The sequence below is a fragment of the Agelaius phoeniceus genome, chromosome 8 (genome assembly GCF_051311805.1).
Source record: "Agelaius phoeniceus isolate bAgePho1 chromosome 8, bAgePho1.hap1, whole genome shotgun sequence".
NCBI lineage: Eukaryota > Metazoa > Chordata > Aves > Passeriformes > Icteridae > Agelaius > Agelaius phoeniceus.
The window spans coordinates 31838252-31859338 of NC_135272.1; the positions used below are offsets into that span (position 1 = coordinate 31838252).

At 38.9% G+C, this 21087-nt stretch overlaps 1 protein-coding gene across 1 annotated transcript in view; it reads right to left on the reverse strand.

Annotated features, from left to right (window-relative positions):
• Window positions 1-21087, reverse strand: part of FAF1 (Fas associated factor 1) — a 147438-nt gene that overhangs the window by 122581 nt on the left and 3770 nt on the right. The window contains exon 2 of the mRNA XM_054638072.2: window positions 7944-8012. Within this exon, the coding sequence (XP_054494047.2) occupies window positions 7944-8012 (69 nt within the window). The remainder of the gene's footprint in view (window positions 1-7943; window positions 8013-21087) is intronic.

Genomic DNA, 21087 nt, shown 5'->3' on the forward strand with positions numbered 1-21087 from the left:
TAAATTTGAATGGCAATGCTAAAATGCAAATTTTAGGAATAAAATACCTCATGACAATATATTTTTTGTTCAGTCTTATAAAAAAAAAGAGGGTTTTTTAAAGTCATTCATTGTAACATACTAGCTCTTAGAAAGTACTACCAGGGAAATAATTTCAGGGCACAAGAACTCAGGACACAAAAAGTCACAGAAGTACTGGCAGAAGCCTAAGGTCCCTCCACTGAAAAGCCATAATAATATGAAATATCAACAGTGTTCCAATGACCCCAGCTGTAATCAGCCAGCTGCCTAATTACTAATCTATAATCAAAAAAATAGTTATGCAAGATTTAGCTTAAAAGTTTGGAAAGCAGAAAATCCCAAGGTGAAGTAAGTAACCTGCAAGTTGTCTCAGTATTTCTCCAACAGCCTGTGCAGTTCTGCTGGGGGGCAGCAATTCAGGACAGGCTAAGGAGAGTTTATTGAAATAAAACTAGAAACTGTTCAGATATTCAACAGTATTGTAAGTAAATCCATTTTTAAGACACTCTGCTTTGAAAGTCTGATGGGTGTAGATGGCTCCTGGCTTTTGTGGTAAAAATTTTCTCAAGTAACGTTCACTTCCAAAATAGCCACAGCACTGGCACAGATGCTGTTCTTAAATAATTTACTTAATTTTTCTCCTACTCACACAGTCCCAACATGACTCAATGACAGACTAAACACTTGTCAAACACATGTTTATAAGATGTGTGCAATTTTTAGTTCAACTAAATAGGTCACAGTCACAGGGTAATAAACTACAGATAACTCATACCAGCCAATTCACTATTAATATATTCTAGAAATTTGTTCTGATATTTAAATGTCTCAGGAGAAATGAATATTAAGCAATCTTTGTAGAAACTACCAATAAGAGGTAGCAGCTCTAAAAAAGAATTTGTAAAAGCTAAGGTAGGTGGGTGATGCATCCACAGAGCTCCAGCAGTACTATGGGGCAGTACTGGGATCTCAGGTGCTGCTTTTTATTTATTCTCAGAACACAAAAGTCTCTGTTAAAAGAAACAAGAGTCTTTCACCATGAGCAGAAATCTAAATGTCTCAGTCCCATTGCTTGTATGGTCACTGTACAAGAAAAACTTTAGGTTATTTCTTAACAAAAACTACATTAGTAACTAAAAACCTAAATTATTTAAGTAACTAAATTTCATCTGTTATTTGAAAAGGAGAGACAGAATTTACATTTTACTTTACAATATTGCCAGTAAAGCTTTACCTAAAAATCTTCTCCACTCTCTTTCTGGTCAGAAAGAAAACTAAAATTTCATATACATCATCCCAGCAACAAAATACAGCCATAAAACACATAAAGACAACCCCTTTTTTACCCTCACATGAATAAAGCAGATTTTTGGGGGTTGTTTTGAGGAGTGGTTGGTTTTTTTTAATGGATGAATGTGCATACAACTATGTGAAAAGCCATACCATGATTACAATTGCCTACAGACCCACACATTTCATATAATCTTCCATGAAAAAATACATTAAAAGGAAAGGTGTTTTATCAAAGATTAAGGCATTTGAAAGAAAGTAAAACCAATTCATTTAATACTGTTTTTAAGAATCAACAAGTCTTCTGTGCAACCACTCAGCTGCATAAAATACACAGCATCCATCTGAGCTTACTCAAAGACACACAAATGTCACTTTGAAAGCTGCAAAATGCTGGAAATAAGGAGAATGAGAAATACAACAATTTTTGCAAGCAGGGATCCCTAATTTAAGAGAAAATACATTAAAGACTTCCAAAGGGGATTTCTATAGTCCTTTGTAAAAGACAAGTTCACATACAATTGTGTCCTGCTAGGAGAGATTAATGCTGCAGTTGAACACACAAAAACCCCTGCAACTCCTAAATTTCCTGGAGAACAGGCACCATGCCCATGGGATGCCTGCACCAATGGGATGCCCATCCACCAACACTCCTTGGGATTATCTAACCCAGGGCTTTCTTCTTCCTTCCCTCTGCTGGCAGCAAGGTTGTGAATGCTGGACAGGCTCCTCACTGCAGTAACAGTGAGAACAAACCTGCTGAGCTGACAAGAACATGTTCCACAGGACACCCAGATCCACAAGAGAGCACCTGTCTAAAACAAAACTTTAAATGCTCCTTAAAAAAAAAAAACATAGATATATATATATACAAACCTCTGGTTCCAGTAGGCAGATGAGACTGTTCATCTGACCACAGGGAGAATGTTATTAATACACAGACAAGCCCATGTTCCCAACAGTGAAAATCCCTGAGATTTAGTCCTAATGAGAGGAATATACCCTGAACTTCTCACTGTTCCCACACTGAGTGCTGTCAAACCTGTGCCATATTCAGTATGCAATTCTAAAGGAAAGAAAACAGCAGGTCAGCAATACAAAATCAAAGGGCCAGTGTGATGAAGACCATCACCATAAAGTGCAGTCCTGGTTCCCAGGCACTGAAGCACAGCCTTGCAATGCAACAGGAGAGCTGCTGAACACAGGGCATAAACATACACTGAACACTGCCCCACATTTAAGGAAAAGAAAGGGCTGTGTGCCAAATTCAGATTAATCACCTAGTTTCTGGAGGCAGACTAATTCAAATCAATCAAAATAACATACAGGGAGAGACCACATCAAAGCTGTAGCAGGGCAAACCAGAGCAAGAGGGACAAAATACAATCTAAGTGTATCAGTTTTACCAGCTCCTACTGAAATTTGCTACACCTTATAACAAAAGGGTTGTTACTGGTTAGAGCACTGGAAGATACAAATAACAGATTGCTGATAACTGTCAAGAGCCTATTCTTTGTCATTCCCACCTAAATGGGCACCTCCAAGAGAAATAAAAAATTGCCAAGTCCTACCTGATTTTTCTCAATACAATTTTTTTGTCTGTTCAGTTACTTTGTTCCAAAAGATGTTACACAGATGTAAATACACATATACAAAATTGGTACTTAGAGTAAAAAAAAAATCCTGTCTGAGAAATATTCTTTTCCAAGAAGTTTACAAGCAAGATGCAAAAAAACCTCCATCTGTCTAAGTTATCCATTTTAAATTAAAAGTTCTAGTTGAGAGCTGAAGCTTTATAAAAACAGATGTTCAAAATATACAATTTCTCCTTCCAAGACAGAGAATCACTTCTTGTCAGGAGATTCTTGGAACCTGAGGATGACAGGAACTGCAAGTCATCCCATCTCCAGGTACACTAAACTGCTGGTTTTACTGAAGTTATACTGTGCTTTGTTCCTCTACCAGAATACAGAATAATCAAACCAAGTACAGCAGGAAGGCACAAAGGTAATTTTGAAAATAAAAATGGGAGGGGGTTATATATGTACAATCATTATACACATATTTACAAGAAAACTGAATATTGGAAAATAAACGCCCCCCTCCCCCCATTATTTTGATGAAATTTATTTTCTTCTTAACACAATACTAAAAAGTACCCATATTACAATATCTCTTGGAAAAAAAATGAAATAAAAACTATTTAAAACCAGGGAACAGGAGTAAAAACAGAAATGGTCATCCTGGAAAAAGCAGAAAATTAAGTGTGGTGAATTCTGCTTTTCATTCAAAAAACCTGTTCTGATTACCAGTACAGAATATGAAGTCATGCTGCATATGAAGGACTTGAATTTTTCATTAAATCTGTGAAAGGCAGAGCAGACCACTTCACTTACTTTCATGCACAGATTCAAGCACTGGATCTCAAGAGAGCAAAAAGCTCTCACCTGTGTCATAACCTCACCTATATAAAGATCCACACTGCATAAGGTCAAGTCACTAATGGGTGATTTTCCTTTAAATATGAACCAACATCAGAAACATTTCAACAGACACAGAGGTGGGATTTTTCAAACTTTTATTTAATTGTTTATACACAAAGTTTAAGATGCCTTTATCTGTCATTCCTTACCTTCACATGCCAAAAGAGAAGGTCAGAGTCTAAATGGGCAAGCTATGAAACCACATTGGACAGAAATTCCTAACTTCTGCTTCCTCAGATGGTAAAAATTACTGTAAATGAATAGAGCTGAAAGAAATGACACTCAGGAAATAACATACCAGCAACCCTGGGAGGCTTAAGAGAGCTGCATCCATTTATAGCAGAATGCCTGAAGAGATCATTATATTATCTATGTTGATCTTCTGTATCTCACAGAACATCTGAAACGTTTCATCGCCCAGCCTATAATAAGCCCTGTAATTAGGCTACAGTGTTCTAACACAGAAAAACCCCAAGCTGCTCTATATGCAGCAGACCACCACAAAGGCCAAGTCATATGCAGCAGAGGGGAACTAATTATTGGCAAAATTAGGCTTCATGATCCCACCAAGCAGTTTTTACACTGTTGCTGCATATGAATTCCTCTGCGGCACTCTTGTGACCAATTTTATTTTGAGCACTTGAGCAAAGCCAAGCAACCAAACATTTATGAAAGACAGCTTCCCATACTGCTTCAAGCAGCTACTGCAAAACATATACAACTGCTTTGAGCACTATAAAACATATACAACTCTGAGACATTTAAATCCAGTTTATTTAGTACCCAACTCAAGATAAATTAGAGGTAGTTTATATTGTCTTAGAGTATCCCATAGAGAGGATTAGAGATAAAGAGTTCTAACTGGGGTAAGTAATATTTTAAAGTTCAAAAATAGGAAGCTGACGTTCCAGTTCTAAACTGAAAAGGAATTCTTTTTAATTCTTAACAAAAACCAGAAATGACTATTAGAAAAACTAAACCCAGAAAGGAGAGCCTTACACTTAACCCAGGTTTAGCTTTGTTTAAAGGTAAAACCAAATGTCCAAAAGATACAGAACATAGTAACAGTAATAGGAAAGATACTGGTGACATTTTGACACTTAATAATAAATTCTAGCAAGACCAGGGGAAAAAATACAGGGACAAAGTCAGCAGCAGGAATACTTCTTCAGTGCAAACAAAGTAATCCTCAGAAAAGCTTACACAAACACACAGTACTTGTAGCACAATGTAAGGAACTTGTTTTGTGAGCCTAGCAACCTCTGCTGTCTGTGTGCATTTTGATGTACTTCTCTGTCAGCCCATGTCAGTACCTACTTCTCTGTTTCTGTTTGGGATCCTTCTGCTTTCCAGCTCACCAGGGCTCCTTCTCTTGGTTGTTTTGGCTGAAGTCCCAGAGAAATAACAAAGCCCTTGAGCTGAGTGTCAGAGAGTTCAAGAAGCAACAGGTGCCCAAGGGAATCTTCAACCTGGGTCTTTAGCACAGCCTCTGATAATGCACAACTTTTTTTTCCCCAAACAGGAACATGGAATTGAGATACAGATAGGCTGAGTGAAAAGCAAGAGTAAACAATCTCTTTGAGACAAGAACTTCCTTATGTTTTTGGTTTTTCCCCCTTTTGCTGCAGGAGTGCCTCTGAACTTTGGTTGATGATATCCAAATGGGATTTGCTTAGCTTTCTACTTATTAGCCTGGGTGCCTCACAGAAGATTTCCTCATCAAATACTGACTTCTGATTTTACTTCCAACATCACAGAAGTAAAGGAATCAACATTAAAAATCCTCTGAATCAGATGCAGAAAACGAAGTGAAATTAGAGAAAACAGAAATTGTGTTCTTCCCATTTACCCAACACTTGGGGTCAAAGGATGGCAGAGGAGCCCTTACCAAAATCATCACTACTTCACTATTGTCTTCATGAACTGTGAACCAAGTTCTTCAAGTTTGGTTTTCCTTAGAAATCAAAGAAAAGTTTTGCTCTGAGTTGAACGACATATTTAGTGCCAAACTAAAGGATTTCTTTCATTTCTCATCTCAGCTAAAAAAAAATCCAGGACCTTTTGAATGAATTAAAACAAACCCTCCCCAGTTCCTAGGCACTAAATATGTACTTGACTACTGAATTTAAGGTATTAAAAAAAAACCAACAAAAAACCCAAAACAAAACAAAACAAAAAAAACCACCAAACAAACAAACCCCACCACATGTGGATCATGCACTTTTAATTCTAAAATAAAAAATGCTACATTTCTCTTAAGTCATGAGCCTTTCCTCAAGTTCTTCTGAAATGCTAAAAAACCTTGCCTAGCAGAGATAGTTGATCCTCTCACACCCCAGGAACTCCTTTTCTTCACTCTTCTCTTCCTTCATTCTTTTGTTTCTACCTCCTTGTTAGATTAGCAGGATTTGACTTTCACTCCCACTCCCTTTTTTATTCCAGGGCTGCTTTGAATAAAAATGAGCCAGTGTCCTGTTAAGGACAGACCCTTAGGGCATCTCCTTCACTTACAGCCTCCTCATCATTATTTTTTTTCTTCTACAACTTACCATTTGCTTTTCATAGACATACCTCTCATTCATCTTCTGCCTAGTTCCAAAAATTATGTACCTTCCTCAAGTACCTCTTGCATTCCTAATTTTCTACGCTTTCTTACTTTCCCTATGCCTTTTTTAAGCTTTCACATTTGGGTCACTACTTCTTTCCTCTCTATATTCTACTTCTAGATCATCTAGTAATCATTAATAAATTAAGTATTTAAAGATGTCCTCATAGCTTTAAAAACTTCATTCTGCTTTCTGCTCATTCTGGAGTCTCAGAAGAGACTTGTTCTGACCATTTTTCATGGCACTGCCCTCATTTAACCCAACCTGCTGACCATTTATTGTAATGCACACAATTTACAAATCCCAGAAAACCACAACCAACAGATCTAATGGATTGTATTGGGAACTTCACAACCTGAACAGAATGAACAAGGCTACTCCTTGTCTTCCAGTAAACACTTGAATTTTTAAAAGAGCTCATGCCATGTCACTTCAAACAACTATGACAAAAGGTGTTTTAACTCCAACACTCAACACACATCTGGGTTTTTCTGTTTGAAGCCACTGATGACAGACACTCCCTTCTGCTTGCTGGTGTCTCACTCTTGCTCATACCTTGACATGTTGCAAAATACAGACTACAATGTTCATTTTAACATGTAGTTTCAAGTGTTGGGAGTTTGTACTGGTTTACAATAGGTTACAGTTCAAACTACATCCCTAGCCAATTTTGGAAATCTAATTTTTTTCATAATAACTTTCTGATATTTTGGACTGGTCCAAAGGTCACTCACTTGGAAAAGAGAAAAAAAAAAAAAGGAGGAAATCAAATGTTTTACAGTTGAAAGGAAGACCATTCACTTTTTAATTAAGTTTGTTGTAGATTATACTTCTAAACCTTAAGAAATTGGATTCATAGTTTCTTTATTTACTACTGCTATGAAGGGTCTTAAAACACCTAAGACTATTTTGCTTGGTTTTATTGGTTTCCTCCTACTTGTCTGCACATTGAACCTTGTGGCAAAATAGATGAGAGGTTTTTTCAGGATGAGTGTTTGCTGGATATTTTGTTTGTACTTAATGGTCTCTGGATAGCACCAAATCTAAATAAAGTTATGGCTTTAATCATCTGACTCAATCCTGCACAACCACCAACAGAAGAGCAACAATCCTAATTTTAAATTAAAAGCAGATGAAAATTTGAAGAAGTTGTTTTATCTTCCCTTTCTTCCACAGGAACCTAAATCCTCAAAACCCATGTGTGTACACACAGGTCTTCTAAAAACACTACCCTTCATAACATTTCTTACACAATGAAGCCAAGAGGAAACTAAAGACAATATGAAACATGGCTTTAGAGGACAAGAAAGAAATTTAAAAATCCTGAAGACAATCACAGCATAGCAGGGTTTGTGCAACTCAGGATCACATTTACTTGGAGATGAGGCTGGAACAGACCAGAAACAGTCTGCACATAACAGCCTGTTTGTCCCAGCCACGAGACACCCCCAAATTTGAAATAAAGCTACCAGCTGTCTTAGCAAGATGCCATGTCACTGTTATGTGGGGTTGATCTATGAAGTCATTTTCTTAGAATACTTACCACTAAATCCCAGTTATTTTGTTCAAGCAACGTTATAGCTTCATCAATATTTTCAATACCAGTACATGCCTAAAAATAAAAAGAAGCAGTAAAGAGAATTAAAAGCATTGATCAAAATCAGGGTATTAATACTTATAATTCAATTCATTTCAGCAGGATAACAGGAAAAGTATAGGTTTTCCCTTTCTGTTACAAAAGGGTAATCCAGAAATCAGACTTTAAACATCAAACATTTAGATATAATTCCCTGTTCCATCAGAGGACTCTTGTGTAACCTTGAGCAAGCCACCTAGGGAAGTGAGACCAAGCAGTTATTTGTAAAATTAGGACAACAGTGCTGTCCCATAAAGGTGTTTTACCTTCAAAACTATGAAGCACTCATATTACTTTAAAAGGGAGCACAAAAAACCTTGAACTTCTATCCCTGTACTCTGGCTTTACCTAGTTCAACAAATCTAACACAATAGCATTTTTAAGGTTAACCCTCATAAAACCATATTTGGAACTGAGCTTAATTGCAAACACAAGAGCACCTCTACTCAGCAAAACTGAGATGCAGCAACCTGCTGCCTTTTTTGATACCCAGACCTTTTCAACTATTCAACTTCAGCAGGCAGAGCATTGCTATTCATTCTGCCACATATTTGCCACCATTCACATTGAAGCATATCAGATCTATTTTACCAAAAGGGAAAAAAGGTAACAGTTAAGTTTCTTTCTGGAATTATCTTTCATCCTAACTGTATTCAAACACACAAGAGGAGTTCAGAATTTTACAAGATCTGAAACATGATCATGTTCTTTCTGCTCTACCACACAGTTTTATATAACTGTGGTATATAAAACTGCATCCAAAAAATAAAAAAATCAAACCTTTTAACAGTAATAACACAGAGTTAGATAGCAGCAGCAAACTATCAGTTTTCCTGATTTCCTTTATGTTGTAAGAGAAGAAGGAAGCTAAGCAGACACTTTTTTTCCTACCAAGACATAAAGAGCCATCAGGTCATATATTTCCCAGGTTCTTTTTTTCCAATTTACAAGCATGAAAACATAAAAAGAAGAAATCACGAAGAAATTCAAGGCAAATTCTCTCTTCCTAAATTCAACCCTAAAAAAAATCCACACTTACAAAGCACTACATGCAGTATGTCAACACAAAATGGACCAGTCTGAAGGACCACAAGAGGAAATTATGGAGATTTTTGCCTGCAGAGGGGAGGCAGCACACTGCTTTCATCACCACATCGATCCTCTCTGCAACAAAACAAAATTTCTTCCACTTCAGAGCATGCTGTGTTAATGCTGAATTTCACCCACTTCACATTGGGAGTGCTAAAAAACCACCACTTTGCTCCTTAGAAGCATCATTTTGCCTTCTTTTCCATTATTTCTTGCAGTTATTTCTGAAGTTAAAAATGGAACAAAACTTCAACACAATCCCCAGCACATGCTTCTACATTTATATACACTTAAGCCAGGTAGGTTTGCAGAGTACAGGGCTTGAGCTTGTCATTTCTGAAATCACAGGATGGTTCATACTCCCATCAACCTGCCACTGGAACTGATGTCAACAGATCTGCTGCAAAAAATCCTGCTTTGAGAAAAAGCTCTGCAGAAGTCTGAGATTCTGTTTACATCCCAGTGAAATACATTTAATCTGGTCATTACAGAAAAAGTTACTATTTCTCATTAGTCAGCCCTGCAAAATCTGCATGACCTTTTGAAGAACTACCTTGTGTTCCAACCTACAATAAGAACTTGACCAACAATGTGTTGTTCTCACCCTGGGCTGTGCAGGTGAAGCTGAGGAGATGGTACCTACAATACAGGATTTAACAGTGGTTTTAGTTGTCCCCTCTTTTTATCATTCCTGCAGCTCTGCTGACTTGCCACTGTCCTCTCTTAGCCCATACTAACTGCAAATCAGTTCAGCTCACTTTGGCATACTCTCATTTTGAGATAAACTAAACAAAATTAGCTTATCCTTCTGCCAGAGCACACAGTGGAAGGAGTCAACTCATGCCAGTGAGGGCAGAGTAATTAAACAGCTAATTCACCTGGCGTGTGCATCCTTCCTGAATCATCCTTCTGGTGACTTACAATGTAAAACAGAAGCCTGCTCTTGGTCACTCAGCAATGCAGAGTCACTGGGTAACAAGAACAGACAGGTGTAAACACCAGCTGAAAATAAAGATCATCAGAATTCTTAATAGCCAAGACAAGCATTTTTGGTCAAAATCTTTTCACCATTCTTACACTCCTTTGTAATATTTGATTTTTGAGGAGCTCTTAAACAAAGATTTCATTTTCCAGATGGATCATTTTTGCTAGCTGTCAATAAAACAGAAAACAAACATTTCAGAATTGCACCAGGAAAGAATGAGTGCTACTTATCAATGTAACCAGAAAAGAGGCATTCCCAGATCTTCAACACACTGTTAATGTCAGAGTTGCAGAAAATTAAGATTATTTAGAATCTTATTATATTGCACTATTTCAACATTCAAACACTACATACAACATACAAATCCTTGTATCAAGTCAAAAGCCATCAGTGAGACCAAAACCCCCCAGCAACCAAAAGCTGCTGCTTCCTTGTACCTGCATCATGTCATGCAAGCTAAACTAAAGAAAATCATCTGGTTTGCATGTCTTTGATTTTCCCTAAGAAATTAAGCACACAAGACAGGCAGTCCCTCAGTGGCAAGCCTGACATGACGTCAAAGGCTCTGTGGTGACAGATCAGTCCCAGGACAACCTGGCTGCTCCTGCCTTTGTTTCCTTTAGGGAAAGCACACAGGAAACCAGCAGGTTCTGTGAGCAACAAAATTAACAAAGTCTGGTTCCTCATGGGTTTGCCTCTCATCCCTAATTGCAAGGGCTGATTTCAGCTTTTCCTATGGCTGGAATATTTAAAAGAGCTTCTTCTAATGGAATACTTCCCATATTACCTGGTTGTATTTTCATTATATTTGGAATAGTTTCATTAGTACAAGTCCAAGGGACACCTGGCACCTTAGGGCTCTATGCCTCACTTATCTAGAAAGGCACACTAGTATTCACAGGGTTTAATTATTTACAATACATAAAAATGTTTTCCTCATGTTTATTCCTTTTATTCTACGCAAGCAAGAAACAAACAAACAAAAATTTAATGGGAAAAAGAAAGTTAAATTTGTTCAGAAAAAAAGTGAAAAAAACCTTAAAAATATAGCACAGCAGATGAGTCCTAAAGATGCAAAAATGCATCTCTGAACAAGTAGCGAGAGGGGCTGAGGAGACTTTTTTTATTATTCACAGATTTTTATTCAGCTTTATTTTCATGAGACATCTGCTTAACAGAAGGCATTAAATATTTTAAAAGAAAATTCCTACCTGAATACTACTAAATCTTGTTTCAGTGAACAACCAGCACATCCTCTAAGTCATCAAAAGATGAAAGGAACAAACCACCACAGAAAAGGTAAAACCTTGAAGGCTCACTGATTTGTAAACCTTTACACATCAGAAAGAAACCAAAGAATTTTTTTGGAGGACAAAGGAGAAGAAAAGGTAGAACAAGTTCCTCCTCCTCCCTGCATTTCCTGTAGATCTAGGATATCATTTTCAGACTTCACAGCAGCTCCAGAGACTCTGCAATCACTTCTGTGCTTTTCCAGACCACACAAGAGGAAAACGAATGCAAAGATGAAAAAACTTTTGTTGTGTGCTGAATACATAAACAGATTCTGAAGATAAAGTTACTGAATGTTAAAACAACTTTTTTAGCATCCTGCTTTTTCAGGGCAGGTAAGTGTTTCCACCAGGCAGATTGAAATTTTCACATAATAAAATTTCAGAGTGTTCTCCAAATTTTTTTTCCAGGTAGCTTCATATCCCCACAGCAATGGAGACCTTACCCTTGGAGTGTTTCACAGGTAAACATTAGGGTGCTAGCCTTGCACAGTAACATCAACCTTAATAAAAGAAGCAAAGTAGTTAGTGAGGAAACAACTCAATAGGAACAAGTTGTGAGGGCAGACAGACTCCAAGGCATTTGAGACAAAGCGAGGAGCTGCTTCCAGAAAGCTGTAATGCAGGATGACAGACTGGCTCTCCTAAATCCCTTGCAGGGTGGGCTGACCCCAGCAGCTGTAACAGCTGGATCTGGGGCTTGAGACCCTCTGGGACACCCCAGCCCAGCAGCCCAGGCTCCAGCCCACCTCCACAGCCCAGGGAGCAGCTGCCCTCCCCATCTGGCACCGGCTGCAGGGATGCAGGATCCATGGCAGAGCTGCCAGGGCCAGCTGCTGCTGCCAGCACAGGGCTGGGCTGCTCCTGCAGCAGCAGCTGCTGACACTCACATACAGCCTCACATGCTGCCCCCCTGCACAGGAGCTGCCAGGACATGGCATTAGCAGCAAGGCAGGATGTCTCTCACCTGTGGCACCATTCCCCCCCTGGCCAAGGCAAAATGCAGCAGGCAAAGCATCCAAAAGGCCACTTTTGGCCTAACAGCAGTAGCTGGATATGGAGGACTAAGTCTCAACGTTCCTTTTGAACAATTCCATACTTCCTGTGGATACTAAGAGTAGCTGTATTTTCTCCAAAAAGGGACCATCTAACCCAAATTAGGCCTAGAACATTTTGTACAACAGGTTCAGGCCCATTAAAACCAGGGCTGTAATTCACAGACAGCTGTGAATTGCACTGGGTACCACTCACTCCTCTAACAGTCAGATTAAAAACAAAATAATCTATAGCTCAGTCCATCATTTCAATGTTTAGCCAAATGCTACAATGCCCAAAGAAACAACTGCATGAAGGCACCAAAAGATTCAACAGGATTGCTTAGGAAGAAAAGCTTTCACCCTCTGGGATCCCCTACAAAAGCTCAGGAAGTCAGCACTAACACACCTGCAAGTGCACAGACAACACCCTAGGAAGTGCTTACTTTTGAAAGCACCAAATAAATTTTTATCACTAGATAGAGCACAGCACCTAGAGTTAACTCCATTCCATAAATATATATGAGGGTTTCAAGAGACATAAGAAACGCTGCCAAAGAACATAAATTGTCAAAAATCAATTCACTATCCCTTGGGTAACTTACTCTTCAAAAATTGAGAGATACTAAAAGCATGAAAAACTCTTTGAGTCCAGGCCACAAACCTGCTCAGGACAGCTGAATTACCCAGATCAGCAGCTTAAAAACAACAAACAACTCAGAGCTGTTCTGAGTAGCATTTGAGCTACAGCAAAGGATATTACCTATCTCCTTGCATACTTCCTGTGTAAAAGAATCAAGATTTACCTTACTGCTTTATTCACCTCTTCAATTACAACCAGACAGTTCACAGACACACTTCAACTCCCTGCCAGGTTTTGCATATCTCCAAAGACAGGGAGTCTACAGCCTCTCTGGGCATTTTGTTCCCGTGCTTTACCACCTTCACTGAGAATTGCTTTTCCTTATATTTAATTATAATTTCCCAAGCTGTAACCTATATCCATTGCCTCTCACCCTCAGACTCCAACTGCAAGAGAAATTTGATTCTGTATTGTCTGTTATCACCCACTGTACAACTGAGACAGGAACTAGATCCTCCTGCAGCCTCCTCTCCCAGGCTACACAATGCCAGCTCCCTTAACATCACCTTTCACACAAAAATGCTCCAGCCTCCTCCCTTCCTAGGTAACCCTTCACTGGACTTGCTCTGCTTTGTCAGTGCAGTGACTGATGGCAAACTCAGTACTCCTGGCAGCAGTGGTCTCCCCTGAACAATGAGAAAGAATGGCCTCCCTCAGGCTCCCAGAACACTTGTACAGCCCACCGAGTGGCTACTACTGCTTCTAGAAAAATCCTTAAGCATTCCTAACAAATCCTTAAGGATTCCTAACAAAAATCAGGTTCCTAGATGCAAGATTTTTAAACAACCCAATCCTGAGTTTCCTCTTTCTAGAGTCAAGCATAGGACTTTGACTCTAGCATAGGACTTCTTTTTCCCAGCCATTATGAGGAGAATGGCTCAGTAATCAAGGATAAATACCAAGTCTCTATAAAGAACCAAGGCTAGCTCCAGATTGTATCAGCTAGAAATCCACTCAAACCCAGAAAGATTTAGGATACTAAATCACTCATGGCATGTTAATAAGTCAGAAAATTTTCTTTAAATTCACACATACACTGTTGCAATAGTGATTACGTCAAAGCTACTGAAACGAAGTGTAACACTTCTTCCCCCAAACCAGGTAAAGTTAAGCCAACATGCCTAGCCAAGCAAGTAAAGGCTTTAGTACCATAATATCAAATTTAAGATGCCGTGGAACTCCCTTCTGGGCTATTAAGAGATGCAGCACATTCAGACACTCAGAACTTAGATTTTTTTGGTACCTCAGTTCTTCTCATCCCAGAGTCCCACCAGTATCAGGATCACCTCCACAGACTTCAGCAGCTCCACCCTTCTGTGGCATCCATCCCTGCTCATTCTAACCCTGCAACAACCCTAGCAGTGTATCGAGACTGTTCTTAATATGAGTCATCCGTGGTTATTAAATTAACTTTTACTTCTGTTTCAGACAAACACTCAGAAAACAACATCCAGGCATATCGACCAAGACACAGACTGAAAGGTCACCTACTGCAAGCATCTAACTGAAAAGATAAGAATGCTTCTCTGGTTTTTTTTCATACTCAGAAGACCATCTGGTAAAAATTAAGCAGATTCACCAGCTGTTCATTTAGCAAAAACAAGCTAATTTACTTACCAGCATCAGAAATCAAGAAAAGGTTTAGGCAAATATGCCAGAATAAAGTTTGCCCAACGCATTTCAACTCCCACACCCAACTACTTACAAATTTCATCATTCTCCTATTTGAGCATCTCCTTAAGCAAAACGAGGTGGGGAGGGGAGAGGGGAGAAGGAAAAATAATATTTATGAAGGTCACAGAAGACATTTCAACCTGTAGCTACCAAGCAGACAGGAGTGAACTTTGCCCATACTCTGAGATGACTGCAAGCCTTCCAAACAAAGCAAGCTGGGGACAAAGTCTAAACTGGTAGCATGAAGCTCTAACCACTTCTCAGCAGAACTAACTAACTCAGCACCACACTAACCACGTTCAAATGGATTCCAGCAGACTGTCAACTCTCCCAAGACTCTGGAGCAGATTCTGATTCCAGAATACCACGAAGGCAGATCCCTAGGAAGCCCATGAGCTGAGCCAAGACATGAACTCAAGCCTCCCAAGCCCCATGCTAACACTCCAGTGTTTAAGCCACACACGTTACATACAAAGAGCAGTGGTCAAACTGAATTAAAACACAAACCAAAAGTCAGTACCCATTAATTGGTACCCTACGCTACCAAACCCATTTGTCTTTCCTGAGGACTGAAGACAGCCTTTACCCAACAACTACAAACATGTTTTAGTTAGGATTATCCCAAAGTTTCTGTGTTTGTTTAATACTTTTATTAAGGATGTCAGTGAAAGCAAAACCCCAAGGTTTCCTGAATCATTTTGCCCTTACAGTATCACATAAGAAAAACTGATGGAAAAAAGAAAATAATTGCATGGGTCAAACAAATGCTTGCTGCACATTTGCACTCATCTCCTTTCTCCTCATTATCTCAAAAGCAGCAGAATTTTAAAAACAACTCAACAATAAATAAAAGCCACTTTCTAGATAAGCACACAAAGGAAGAGTACCGATCCATACAAAAGAATATTTTAGTCAGCATTTTGCAAACACTCTTTCTAATTTTTTGTGAAGAACAGGACAGCAAGAAACAGACATACTCTTCAAAACCTGGAAAAGGCACTGGCATGGTTTAACTCCAGCCAGCAGCCAAGCCCCATGGAACTGCTCACTCACTGCCCCAGCAGTGGGACCAGGTAGAGAATCAGAAGGGTAAAAGCTGGAAAACTCACAGTTTGAGATAAAGACAGCTTAATAGGGAAAGCAAAAGTCACTCACACAAGCAAAGCTACAAAAAGAAATAATTCCCTGCTTCCCATGGGCAGGCAGGTGTTCAGCCACCTCCAGGACAACAGGGTCCCACCACGTGTAGTGGTTACTTGGGAAGACAAACACCAACACTCTGAAGATCCTCTCTTCCTCTTTCTTCCCCCCACTTCATACACCAAGCATGATGTCAGATGGTCTGGAAAATCCCTTTGGTCAGTTTGGGTCCCCTGTCCCAGCTGTGTCTCCTTCCAGCTTCCTGTGCACCCTCAACCCCTTCCCAGCGTAGCAGAACAAGAAGCAGCAAAAGCCTGGGCTCTGAGCAAACTCTGCACAACAAAAACAAAAACATCTCCTTATTATCAACTCTGTTCAGCACAAATCCAAAGCAGAGCCCTGTAACAGCCACTGGGAAGAAAATTAACTCTACCCCAGCCAAAACCAACAGGCATCCAGAGCAGGGAAACAGCAGCACATTCAAACTCCAAGCACAGGTTATACCAATAGCACAGGCCAACAAGGGCTGAAAAGAAAAAAAAAACAAAACAAAAACAAAAAAAAACCCAAACCAAACCAAAACAAAACAAAAACCAACAAAAAAAAAAAAAAAAAAACAAAAACAAAAACAAAAACAAAAAAAAAAAACCAAGAAACAGCTTTATTAATATTATATAAGCTTTTAAAAGCATCAGGCAAGAAAGCCTGACAGGGAGTCAGTGGGACCAAAGGAAGAAAACAGTAAAGAAGTATTCAAAGAAGGTAAAGGCATATCAGAAAAGCTACATGAATTCTGTGCACTGATACCCACTACTGAGGAACTTGGAGACCATCCTGTAACACAGCTGACCTGTACAGAAAACACTCTCATCCTAAAATGTCAGCAGAGACAGACAGAGCAAACCACTAGATTTGTGAGAGTTCCCAAAACTCTAAAGGAGCTTATATTTAAGTTTTTCACAGCAGACTCCTCTTTAAATCAGTTTGATTAAAGGTGACATCAACACCACATTCCCTGTGTTGTGGTGCAAACTATTAGGGGTTAATATTTCTACAGCTCAAATTTGACTTCTGTACTAATAAGAAACAGCAGAAATTCCAATAAACTACATAGAATAGGCTTAGTATGTACATGTATACGACACACTGAGGAAAAGTGAACACAGCTATAGAGCAAACTCACATATCACAAAACTACTCAAATGTCTCTCAAGAACTCAGCCAGTTGAAGAACACAAGACTAACTCAAGCTGGCACAGTTTATTTCCAAAGTTTTACAACAAACTCATCGAGCTTTACAACAACATCATCAAGCTTTCAAAATGCTGACTTCCAGAAACCAGGATGAGGTAAATCCATTCACATCCTGTTTCTTTCAGCTCTTTCCTAAGGACCAGCCACTGCTGTAGAAAAGACATTAGGTCAGCTGGGTCTTCGATCTGAGCTGATATGGCACCTTTGGTATTTGCTCACACAAACAACCTGACCTTTAGAAAATAAAAAAAAAATTATAGAAGTGACTCAGTTTCAGTGTTCTTGTCTTTACAAATTGTTTTCTGCAATAGTTAAAAATGAAACGTATATAAAATAACCCAAGGGCTAACGTATTCTGTTCTAGTTTCAAAATGTTTCTTAAGAACTTCAGCTTTAATGAATTATCTTTTGAAAGCATTAACTACTGCTGTGGAACAAAGACCTGCTCAACCAGTCAGACATAGAGGACCAGTAGATGACTATTTCAATAGACCAAACAACATGTCATGCATACATGAAGGCCTTGATTTCCTCTTTGAGCAGTTTCTTTTTACAATTGCACATTAACTAGCCAACTCTAAAAAATGGGCTTAATTAGTAAGTATCAATCCAGCCAGTAAGAATGTCATTTCCTTTCATCCAAATAATGAGGGACGAGTAAAATGTTAGGTACTTCCCCAGGCCTTTTATTCTAGTTCCTACAGTAGTTAAAGGAAAGGACTCATCTAATGGCTGCCCCACGTATGCACAAATTTATTCACTGACTAGAAAAATATGAGATCCTGTCAAAGATTTGCCATGCAGTTCCTCTAAAAAGCTACCTTGTACTTCTAGTATGGAAGTGTGTGAAAACTAGGCTTGCAATGGTAACTGAACCATAAGAACTGCCCAAATACAGAGGAAAACTCTGCCCTTTCAGGCTTTCCAGCTCCAACACAATATTCTCAAGATGGGAGATTCTCAAGGCCCCTTAAAGACATGTAGCAAATGGCTCAAATGCTCATCCTCTCCCACACCTCCTTCCACACAGAAATATGAACTCAGTAAGTGTAAAGTTTACTGTAATTGATCCCTGCTTACTAAGACATATTAGCCATGTGGTATTTTCAATATGACAATTTGCACAGTATCTTTCAATGAAAGTCCATTCCTAGCCTTTGGGAGTACATATAATTATTAATTTCAATATTATAATTAGTACTGGTTGTCATGGCATTTGAAAAAGGATCCTACAGCTACCACCTCTCAATCTGTTTCAGTGACCTACTAACCCAAATACCTATATGAATGGGCTGATGGAAATGGTGACATGATTACTATGATGTCAAGAGTCTTTTCAAGGTAATTGAATGAAAAAACCAGAATAAACCTCTTTCTAAAGACAAATTGGTGCTCCAGTGGTAAATTATTCAGGTTCCTACAGCAGGAGTGTAATGCCCACAAATCAAAGTCAAAGTAGCCTCTTTCTTTTCTACAAATGTCAGTTAGTATTTCTAATTAACTGTCTGCCCTTTTATCAGAGAAATTAACTGGCTTTTCCATGAAGAGCTATCAGTGAGACTATCCAAGTTATGTCTCTAAAAGGACACCACTCTTACTCCAACTTCTTATTTGTGACTCTGGAACCCACTTCACCTTCAGTTTAGAGGCCAGTAAATCAATTAGCCTTGTTCTGATGAACCTGACCTTTGTGATGACAACTGAGCCTAAACGTATCTAAAGAAATGAAACTCCAAAACCCACAAGGAATAAATTAATAGAAGTGATGGCAGAAGTGACTGGTAGCAGACAGTGAAAATGGCAATAACCAAGAAGAACACACTAAGCATGCAGTATGTTTTTATCATGTCTCTTGGCCCTAGGGCCATTTACAGCAAACAAAACCAACTGTGTTCCAAACCAAGAGGTCCAGCTACCAGTTCCAAAGGTGTTACTGACTGGGTAATATAAAATTATAATGTGATAAAATCCAACAAGGATTAAAAGGAATTCTAATCAAAATGCAAATTAAGAGGCCTCACAAGTATGAACTTCAACATCCTACAGTGTCCTAAAGGCCTCTTTTTTTACACTGAAAAACAGTCCTCTTATCTATTTTAAAATTTAACTAAAGATACAGTAACCTATATCCATTAAAACAGGTCAGGTGAAGCAGTGCAGAGCATCTGGGCACCTGACTATGAGATACACAGCAGAGCCCACTTTTAACTAAAGACACCCAGCAGGAGGTTTGGTTAAACAAACCTGTCTATCCCAAACCCTGATTTCCAACCTCTGGAGTTCTGGATTTCCTTCCAGCTACTGTGCAGAGATCTGCAGAGCTCAGTTCAGCACCCACTGCAACTCCACATTCTAGAGAGGCCACACTACAGAGAGGTTTTGGTTTGAGTAAGACTGAGCTTTAAGCTCAGACAGATCTGAACAAATGTACACCCAGGTATATAGGGAGACCTTCTGATGAAAATGTAGGCCTCCAAGAACTTTAAATCTTTGGAGAGAATCCTCCAAAGGATGTTTAAACTTTGACTGGAACTCTCTTCAGCAACAACCTTTTGTTGAGAGCCTTGTTCCAAATTCCCAAACACTCCACTGAAACCCTGCAAAGAAAGCAAGAACAGCCCTTTCTGCCCCAGCACCTTAACATGTCTTTTTCTTTCAGAAATTAATATTAAGGACATCCACCTTGAGATTTGTTCAGAACCCACAGTGAGTGGTTTATCCTTACAGAAATGTTTGAAACACTTTCCAGCCCCCACCCTAAGTCACAGTCCAGGGCCAGAATCAAGGGTGTGAACTTGAAGCTATTCCTGTATCTGCCCACCTTTTCCACCCATCAAATCTTTATAGTGGCAATAAATTAAAATGACAGAAAACCTGACCCACCATGCCAACAAGCACAGAGGAAAGCAAAGCTCACTTAGCACCCTTAAAAAAATATATATACAAATGTCAATTCTGCACACACACACAGACTGTTGGACAGTGAAAACTGTTCACAACTGAAATAATCTCCTACGGGGCTGAAGCAGACAGGAACAGAAAAAAAACAAACCAAACCAAAAACTTTATCTTGTCAGTTATTTAACAGCACTGTGTTAACCTCCAGGTGAAAAGATTCTCCAGTTTCTTTAATTTTTACCATTCCAGAAGGAAACAAGTAGATTGAATTAGAATTAAATCTTCAAAAACAAGCAAAACAAAAAGTAATAAACTGATGTATCACTGTCATTTTATAATTTAAAACACAATCATTTAGCATGCTTTCTCACTTTGCTGCAAACTGATGGCAATGAGGTTCTCTCTTCCCAATTCCCCCTTGCTCCTCCCACAACCTGTTTTATGAAAGAGATTGACACAAAGTTGAAGTTTGAAAAAAAAAAAAAGGACATTTTTATACACAAGTGTGTGAATCACACAGAAGTAGTCTACCATCCAGTTTTTAAAAATTTTGGAAAAGGAAAAAATAAAGCACATACCTTGGTTTCACAATGAACATAGATGAAAGAGGGAAGAAGAAAACTACTAGAAATCCATTGTCTCAATGAAAGCAAGGGTTTTTGAGTTCTGTCATTTCACTCTGAAATCCTCCCACCCTGACCAAATCCTGACCATTACTTGGTCAATGAAAAACGTGAATTCTTTGAAGAATTTCCTCCTGAAGCTCCAGAGTGTCAGATATTCTTGTAATACATGGACACACAGGAGCTGGCAACCCCACAACACTGCAACCCTTAGGCCCACTCCACATTTAGGATGTTGTGAGGACAAGCACAAAGCATGAATAAAGGGGTCCTACAGAAGAACATAACTTATGAGGACAAGAAGATATTCTTGCTAATTTTAGTTCCAATCCTAAGTGAAGCTGTAAAAAAAAAAAAGCAAAAGTGCTAGTGTGCAAAAACATCAATATCTGACACTTCTGCCAATACTCAAAGTTAAACTT